This window comes from Chanos chanos, chromosome 12, assembly GCF_902362185.1.
Source record: "Chanos chanos chromosome 12, fChaCha1.1, whole genome shotgun sequence".
NCBI classification, from domain to species: Eukaryota; Metazoa; Chordata; class Actinopteri; order Gonorynchiformes; family Chanidae; genus Chanos; species Chanos chanos.
Genome location: NC_044506.1, coordinates 23,746,951 through 23,756,950, shown reverse-complemented (window position 1 = coordinate 23,756,950; position 10,000 = coordinate 23,746,951). Strand labels below are relative to the sequence as shown.

At 42.2% G+C, this 10,000-nt stretch overlaps 1 protein-coding gene across 1 annotated transcript in view; it reads right to left on the bottom strand.

Annotated features, from left to right (window-relative positions):
• jazf1a (JAZF zinc finger 1a) overlaps positions 1–3,574 on the bottom strand; it is a 17,427-nt gene extending 13,853 nt beyond the window's left edge. The window contains exon 1 of the mRNA XM_030789585.1: positions 3,460–3,574. Within this exon, the coding sequence (XP_030645445.1) occupies positions 3,460–3,574 (115 nt within the window). The remainder of the gene's footprint in view (positions 1–3,459) is intronic.
• Positions 3,575–10,000: the final 6,426 nt, after the last annotated feature.

The following is a 10,000-nucleotide window of genomic DNA, read 5'->3' as shown; positions in this document are numbered from 1 at the left end:
CAGACTCCTGGCGTGTAAGTACGTTAGGTTCATTAAACGCTGTCATTATGTTACCTTCATTAAACACTGTCGGTATGTTACCTTCATTAAACACTGTCAGTATGTTACCTTCATTAAACACCGTCAGTATGTTACCTTCATTAAACACTGTCAGTATGTTACCTTCATTAAACACTGTCAGTATGTTACCTTCATTAAACACTGTCATTATGTTACCTTCATTAAACACTGTCATTATGTTACCTTCATTAAACACTGTTGGTATGTTACCTTCATTAAACACTGTCGGTATGTAAGCTTCATTAAACACTGTCAGTTTCTTACCTTCATTAAACACTGTCATTATGTTACCTTCATTAAACACTGTCGGTATGTAAGCTTCATTAAACACTGTCGGTATGTAAGCTTCATTAAACACTGTCGGCATGTAAGCTTCATTAAAGACTGTCAGTATGTTACCTTCATTAAACACTGTCAGTATGTCACCTTCATTAAACACTGTCGGTATGTTACCTTCATTAAACACAGTCAGTATGTTACCTTCATTAAACACAGTCAGTATGTTACCTTCATTAAACACTGTCGGTATGTAAGCTTCATTAAACACTGTCGGTATGTTACCTTCATTAAACACTGTCATTATGTTACCTTCATTAAACACTGTCGGTATGTTACCTTCATTAAACACTGTCATTATGTTACCTTCATTAAACACCGTCATTATGTTACCTTCATTAAACACTGTCGGTATGTTACCTTCATTAAACACTGTCAGTATGTTACCTTCATTAAACACTGTCAGTATGTTACCTTCATTAAACACTGTCGGTATGTAAGCTTCATTAAACACTGTCGGTATGTAAGCTTCATTAAACACTGTCAGTATGTAAGCTTCATTAAAGACTGTCAGTATGCTTCATTAGACACAGTTTTGAAAGTCTGTTCACTGAAGTATAGGGAAAATTGCCAAAATTAAAGAAACACCAGAATGATATGCCTTAGTACAGCACGGGGGGCTCATGGGTCATCGAAGCAGCTCCAAAGTGTGGAGTTGTACTGTAGGAACGTGATGTTGCTATTTTTTTGTTTCATCTTTTTGTGTTTTGTTGATGGTGGAGGAAAACTCCCAAAAATGTGAGGTTGGGCTGAGACCTGGAGAGTGAGCTGAAAATGGCCAACAGACCCATCTGACCACATGACATTTTCCATAGCTCAGTTGAGCAGTACTTATATAACTTAAAATATGCATTTTGAAATGCAGTAAAGGGTTTATGATGTCCAAAGGATGAAGCAAAAATGAAAGCTGTATTCACACGACATCTTTGGGATGTCTGTACAGCACAAGTGAATCCATGGGAACAGCATGAGCCTCTATACATGTTGTGTTACCATGGAAACACTCATACACTGGCAGGTGAAAAGACGCCACGGCTGACTTCACATGCATCAGACAACACGAGCACTAGCCCTGAGCTCAGCCTGCCTATAAGCCTCGTGTACGACCTGTTTCCCTCAAAGCCCAACACTTCAGCCCTCAGTCACTGCTCTTCAGCAAACACAGGTCACTACTACTGAAACTCTGGCCAAACACAGCCCAGTTTTAAATAGTATGCAGTGTCTCTTCATCTAACCACAGCAGGCAAGATAGTGAGTTACTGTGGCTGCCTATCCTCTCATATAACCATAATGGACATGACTCTACTGGACATGACTTCAGCGGGTATGACTGTAACAGACATGGCACTGATGCACATAGCCCTAATGAGACTTTAGCTGTTTATTTAACTTAAGGAAGGACCCTTGTGTGGAAGCACCAGCTTTCAGTACACACTGTATCCTTCACTTACTCCAGTGAGTCAACATCACTGTGGTCTCACACAGTACCTGTTTCAGAGTGTGTGAGGTGTGTGAACACCAGGAGATCCTGTCCTCTGACAGCAGCAGGTTCATATCCATAAAACCCAGAGAGATTGAGTAATTAACCATTAAGACAATTAAAGATTATTATATTATATTATATTAGTAAATGAAGGAGTGATCCATCACTGTGGGGCTCATCTTACTAGGAGCACAGGGGTCAGTTCCCTGATCCCATCTGTGACCCCAGAGAAAATCTGGCCAGCTAATGCATATAAGGTCAAAGGTGATGGAGGGGCAACCACACTGGGTGAGGGGCAGGTGTATGGCTCATCCAATCATCTTTCTTCATTCATTCTGTCAAGGTCTTGCTACCATGGAGATTAGTTAAGCACCACCCACCCGCCCCCCAAACTCTGGCCAGATGACTGCCCAGATGTGCTGAAGATTAAAAAAAAATACACACTCAATAAAGTAAAACACATGCACATATTAACACACACATAGACCATTGTTACTTTCACATATTCCTATGTCTTAATACACAGATTCTGTGATGTGTGAACTCATCACTGAATAAAATCTGTCTCACGAGACATTTAAAAAACTGACGTCAGACAGACACAGACTGTGGCGCAAGGAGCTGTAAATGACAGTCTTGCTGTTACAGAGCAATCAAACGGACCTCAGTGTTTCCTAAAGATGGAGAAAGCTGAGTGACCGAGATGTGCCTGAAAGAATTTAACGGGTACAGTATATCAAGCAGGGAAACGGATGGAACCAGAAGGCTAACACTTAAATTGGTTAAAATTCCCTCTGCAATACGTGATAACAGACATTAAAAAAACAGTGCGAATTACAACACTAACATGAAGCCTGTTTTTCCTCTCTAACGCGAATCAAAGCTGAACGTCAAGTTACAGTAACGGTATTCTAGCGCGCAACAGTGTGTCTAACTCAAAACTTTTGCATCAACAAACATTTAACACTACAGTTTTAAGACGGAATTTCGTGAACCGCTTTAGGTCCATTAATGGAGATCTTCTGTCCAGCGCAAATAAGGTAGACGAGAAACTACCAAAGTAGTCCTCTGAAGTAGCCAGCAAACTACATTCGCTAACAAACACCACAATTCTCCCAACTTTCTCTAACGATGGGTGCGACATGCTACTTGGTTTTAAACAATCCCTGCGGGTCACTTCCGAACGAATTCGCCATTCCAGCATCAGCGGAGGTAAACGACAATCACAACACACAGAAAACAAACAATAGCAATCAGCTGCTGTCGCTTTTTATGGACCAGGCCTTTGCACCCAAGGCGTTAGGGAGTCGTGCGAAAGCGCTCAGCGTAGCTGACTTCGTTGGCTTGGTAGCCAAACCTGCAACGGAACTGTCGCTTTATATCCCTCTCGAGAAGAGAACCATGAATCATTGAAAGGTTGCTCTCATTGTTAAACGGTGTTATGTGGGGGTTCGAGATTTAAACATGTCACATTTCGCAATCCGTTTCCATGCACAAGACCCGGTGGCGTGAAAAACCATTGCCGTCCACGGCCACAGCGTGGCAAGCTAGTAGGAGTAACCTAGCGGTAGTGTACTCACCGATATGGTTGTCTTCGATGTGCATAATTAGCTCGGACAACGACTCGAAGTGTAGCCCGCAACCACCAAACCGGCATGCATTTGAAAAGAAGGAAGCGGCGGCAACGCCCGTCATGGCTGTTCCATGTACCGGAAAGCAGGCGAAGCAGTGGGACGAGGTGCAGAGCGGGACGGACAAGAGGAGAGAGCCGGCGGCTCGAAGCAATAGCAGCGGCGGTGGAGGAGGTGGCAGCTGGAGCAGTGGGCGGCTGGATACAGAAGGTAGGGGGAGGGGGAAGAGCGAGTATGTCGGGGAGAGGGGGGGGGGGCTGTTGGCTAGACGAGACGGATTCATGTTTACCTTACGTCACACTTACCTGTCTCGGTTTCTGATGCTGATGTTGTCATGGTTTTGTTGATGGTCCAAACCCACATTAATCTAAACCCTGACGAACTTGAAACCCGCGCTGGTGAGCTCCAGGCACACAGACCGCTGTGAATCACTTTGTTATACTATTGGGAAATATGTGTATGTGAAGTAGAAGCTATTGTGGTATTATTTAAAACACACTGTGGTATGATTGTGGTATTGCCTGTATAAACAAATGCTCTCTTGATGAAAGAGATCATTCGTGCTTGCTTTGTTTTACTGATACAACACGCTCATGTTAAGTCTCTCTCTCTCTCTTTGTGTGTGTGTGTGTTTACTTTGTCTGAGACAGGCCCACTTCCTAGTGTCATCCATATGTTACAGCCTTAAAAGGAAGAAAATGGAGTGAGAATTGAGAGATGAGGGGGGCTCAGTCAGTGGTGGCAGTGAGTGTGTGTTTGTTCATTGGTGGGGGATAATCAACACCCTTAAGCAGGACTGCTGTATAGTTTAACATTGTAAGTACTATGTGTAGGCCTATTGACAAGTGAACAGTGACCTTATAGTTTTGCCACAGGAGCTGGTGCTGTAACCGGAAACAGCATTTAGTAACTTCAAAGCCATCATGTGCAGTCATAGGCTTAGAGACAGGTAGACCCACCCACAGCCTCTCTGAGTTCTCCTCCACTGGTGCTTCAGCAGTGATTGACATGACAGACAATCCATAGAATCCTACTGACAATACTTCTATCACTTCATTTGTTTTACAGTTTTACATTACAATGGGAGCTCCTAGAGCACTCTATCCCTGTAATAATCTCCTACACCCCACCTCTTTCTAAATTCACTAAAGCAACAGTTAACACTCACTCGCTCACTCGTTATCTAAGCCGCTTAACCTAATTAGGGTCATGGGGAGGGGGGGGGGGGTGCCAGAGCCTATCCCAGAATTCATCGTGTGAAAGGCAGGGAAACACCCTGGACAGGTCGCCAGTCCATCGTAGGGCAGCAACAGTCAACTTTTTAAGAAAATTTCCTGATGTTTCACAAGGATGTAGCTCTATAGATAAAGTGCCTTACATTTTGGAGCCATTCAGGACTGTTGGTTCCAACCAAACGTAAATCCATAAGCACGGATCAACCGGGCCTTCAGCGTCATATCTCTCGTCACGTCTGGCTTCCCTCTCATCTGAGTTAGCTCACTGGCTCTTCTGGAGGAGAATCCTGTTTTTTTTAAGGGGGGCAGGTAAACACTGAGGATTTCATTCAGTGAAATGACTGCAGACGATGCATTGGATGAATTTATGAGGTCGTGTAACAAAATTGTAGATTAACCAGTCGTTGCCTTGTGATGTCATTTGCATACATGTTACAGATAAATGGCTTGGGATGCAGTGTTGGACGCCAGGCTTCGAGCAGTGCAGTCTGTTCATTCACTTTGAAACATGTCACAGAATGTGTTTAATCACAGGGGCACGACCTCTCCTGACCTCTCACCACAGCCCAACGCAGCCCCTGTCATCTGTCAAGTCCTCCTGGTCTCACACGCGTGATGATGGACCGTCCAGACGCGTAGAGATATTCGGGCACTGTAAGAGATGTGATCTCTCGTCTCAGCGGTGTCCGGTTTCCTCAGGATCCTGCTCCTATGTGTCTGAATAATGACTCAAACTTTCACATAACTGACAAAGCCAGCAAATTCTCCATATATGATGTTATTGACACAACTTGCATTGGATTCTGTATGTTAATTAGTACCGTTAGTCTCATGTATGGTAAATCATTTGTTTGATGTCAGTTACTGTTTTTGTTCAATCTTATCCTGTTTGTGTGGAGCAGTGTTTCTGTTCCTTCTCATTGTACTGTAAAAATGCAACACCCCTTATACAATAATAATAATAATAATTAAACGTTAAGTACACTGCACTGATTGTCAGTGTTTTCAATATTCAATATTCTCTCAGTATTCTCTCCGGAACGAACACTCTGTTTTGTTCCCGGAGCGGTGGAAGGTTTCGTGTCAGTTCATGAGATTAAAGAAAAAAGTGAGACTGGCTGAGCTGAGGAACCATTCGCCAGACAGATGCATAAATTTATTAGTTAAGATAAAAATTAGCTTGCCAGTATAAAGGTGCATAACTTTATTAGTTAAGATAAAAATTAGCTTGCCAGTATAAAGGTGCATAACTGTATTAGTTAAGATAAAAATTAGCTTGCCAGTATAAAGGTGCATAAATTTATTAGTTAAGATAAAAATGAGCTTGCCAGTATAAAGGTACATAAATTTATTAGTTAAGATAAAAATTAGCTTGCCAGTATAAAGGTGCATAAATTTATTAGTTAAGATAAAAATTAGCTTGCCAGTATAAAGGTGCATAAATTTATTAGTTAAGATAAAAATTAGCTTGCCAGTATAAAGGTACATAACTTTATTAGTTAAGATAAAAATTAGCTTGCCAGTATAAAGGTACATAACTGTATTAGTTAAGATAAAAATTAGCTTGCCAGTATAAAGGTACATAACTGTATTAGTTAAGATAAAAATTAGCTTGCCAGTATAAAGGTGCATAACTTTATTAGTTAAGATAAAAATTAGCTTGCCAGTATAAAGGTACATAACTTTATTAGTTAAGATAAAAATTAGCTTGCCAGTATAAAAGTACATAACTTTATTAGTTAAGATAAAAATTAGCTTGCCAGTATAAAGGTACATAACTGTATTAGTTAAGATAAAAATTAGCTTGCCAGTAGTTAGGGAAGAGTAACACTAGCTTTACATTTATATAAACAGGTTGATAATGTGATGATCACATTTTCTTTCAAATCTACTACAGAGAAAATATTGCTGCTTGTGAAGAATGATGCCTGTATTTATTGGACCCCAAACCCCGGTGAGGTGGAGCTGAGGTGACTAGGGGGGTGGGGGGTGTCCCTTGTGAGTTTTAGCTCACTGTACAGGACGCACACGTCAGTAACATCACTGACTGGTGAATAAGAATTCTGCTCCAAGAAGGACAGGGGAGTGTTGATCCAGGGACACATCTTACTCAAAATGCCAAATCACATTTCTTCACAGGTATACACCTCAAAACAAAATCACATTTCCTCACAGGTATACACCTCAAATCAAAATCACATTTCTTCACAGATTTAAACCTCAAAACAAAATCACATTTCCTCACAGGTTTAAACCTCAAAACCAAATCACATTTCCTCACAGGTATACACCTCAAATCAAAATCACATTTCTTCACAGGTTTAAACCTCAAAACAAAATCACATTTCTTCACAGGTATACACCTCAAAACAAAATCACATTTCCTCACAGGTTTAAACCTCAAAACAAAATCACATTTATTCACAGGTATAAACTTCAAAACAAAATCACATTTCCTCACAGGTATACACTTCAAAACAAAATCACACTTCTTCACAGGTATACACTTCAAAACAGTCTAAAAACTCAGGTTAGGCTGTTATGTAACTGTTGTGGTGTTACCATGTAGTTGACAAGTAATTATATCCTTTTCAGGTCACCTGATGCAAATCTTGATCATAGCGTTGATGCTCTAGACTGGTCTATACGGGTCTTAACTGGTCTTAACTGAACCTGACCAGTTGAAAAGAGCTTGTTTGGTGTACAGGCCAGGCTGTGTAATCTGTGTCTGTGTTCACAGAGAAAAGAGAATGTCCCTTTTAGCAGCCAGCCACAGGGCTCTCTCCAGCCAATGTTAACAGACCATAAAATTCAACCTAATAAAAGTTCATCTCCTATAGGCCTGAGTCAACATCAGTGAGGTCATCAAACTCCCAAATATTTTCCTCACCAGTACAAAATAAGCATGTAATCACGGACGCACACTCACATACAATCACACACACACACGCTAGAGGACATGAATGCTGAGTTTCTCAGGCACATTGATTCTTCATCCCATCTCATTAGGCCAAGTCGACACAGATGCACACAGACCACAGAGAGAGACAAATGCAAAATGGTCGAACGAAAACATACAAGTTCATATGGGAAACAGTCTCCCACTGAATGTTCTCACGTTCAATTTGTTCAACGCACACAAAACCACGCACACTTGGTGAGGGTTTGACGTAGTTCACGCCACCATTACGTAAAGCCACAGTAAACGTAACCATCTGCACTCTGAGTTCAGACCTCAGGCAGGGAGGAGGGATGGAAAGACACCCCCTGACTCTGTCCATACATCACACAGGAGTGAAGATTATCCCTTGGATTACTTACATAATCCTGGATAGAGTTTTCACAGACATTTAGAGTTGGCAAAACATTACTGGAAATCACACAGAAATATTTTATACAGTGACCTGTATTCTTTCTTTATTTCTCTCTATTTTCTTATGCTTGTTCTCTCTCTCTCTCTCTTCCCCTCCTTTCCTCTCCTCATTGTCTCGTTCTGTTTCTCTCTCTCTCACACACACACAGAGAAAACTCATACTCTTTGGAATGGACATCTATGTTGTTTCTGATGTGAGAAATGAAAGTATGATTGAATATACAAGGCTCATCCACAGCTTTAACAGAAACAGTTCAGTTTCAGGACAAAAATCATGATGTAATAACCGAACCAGCCCACGTTCTACAGGACTTTTCATCTCTGCGCTGCATTACATCACGGCTTTAGTTTGGATGATGTCATTTGTGGGGGCGCTGCATTTGGAGCGCAGGCCGTACGCTTGTGTCGCTGTTTGTGAATGATTCACATTGTGCATGGGTGGAGTTTAGGATCAGAGTTTGATATGACACACTCTTCCTGTTTTCAAGGTTTCCCTGGCAACTGTCAGAATTGGTGAGTCACTCTCTCTCAGTCTTCAGCTACAACCACAGAAAGGACCTCGCCGCCCCTAATCACTGGGACCACAACCCCAAAAACACACAAACACAGACCCTCTGAGCCACTAATTCACGGTCAGTTATCCTCTCTCCAGCCAGTGCTTGTGACCACACCAGCTAACCTGGCAGTGGGCAATTTGTAGAGGACACAGTTAAAACAGATACCTAATTCAAATGGAACATTAAACAATAAAATGAAAGAAAAGATTGGGGCACTTTGACATTTAAGACTACAGACCAATATTTGATGAATGAGTTTTCACTCTGAATACTCCTGGTTTAAAAACGATTTTGACATTTGAACAAAATGTTTTCGGACTGTCTTAACAGAGCTAAGTACCAAGTTTTGCGTTCCACGCCATGCTGTGTTTGCGGAATTATTCGAAAGATTACAGTGCCTCCGCTGTGATACCACGTCTTCCATACATCGCGTTAACGGCCACACTCAGTAGACTCAAAACACCGATCCTTCCACAATTTTGGTACACGCAGTTCGGGGGAAAATCTCTCAGAGGAGAGAGTCTCTGATGTGTATGACCAGAGAGAGAGAGTAGATGTAACGGATATCTTATGAAGCGATTGTTTACATGTAAGGGCACTGTGGACTATGGTCAGACCAAGCCTGTGACCCGACTGAACTCCTCGTCTGCCTTGTGTCACGGTGTTTTACCAACGCGCGGGATACTGCAAACAGCATTGCCTCAGACCGGTAACTGGATCGCATCCGAACAAAACAAAATAAACTAATTTCTGGGCAAGACCTAACACGTTCGCCTATGTTCTGTTTTGTGGATACACAAACACACACATGTATACACACACTCATCCGTATTCAGTTCGCTCAGACAGCGACACTGTCCCGCGCACAGTTCTAGACGGCTGTTGGCGCAGCACGTCTCAAGCGCCACGCCTCTTCCCCCCTCCCTACTCTCTCGCAGCAGGCCCAATGACTGCACCATACACTTGCGCCTTCCTCCTTGTAGGCGGGGGGCGCACCGATGACCCCTCCTCTTTCTAAAAAGCGGACCGCAATGATTTAGAAGTTCAGGAATCCCACGTGACGTCACCACGAGGTGATGTAATGCTTCTGTAAATAGATTGTATTGTAATCGCGTTTCAGTCCAGCGTGCTTCGTCCGTGCGCGAGGAGCGTCGCTTGCGCTAGTCTGCGCGTGTATAGGTAAGTTACACTAAACTATCTCACACTTGGGTAGTCAAATGTCACTTCTCAGAGACAGTTTTAAAATATTAACAAAGTGTGTTCGGAGTAAGATTTCTGAGTGGTTTTTGTAAATGTGAGTGAGTGAGACTGTGTGGTACAGTGCC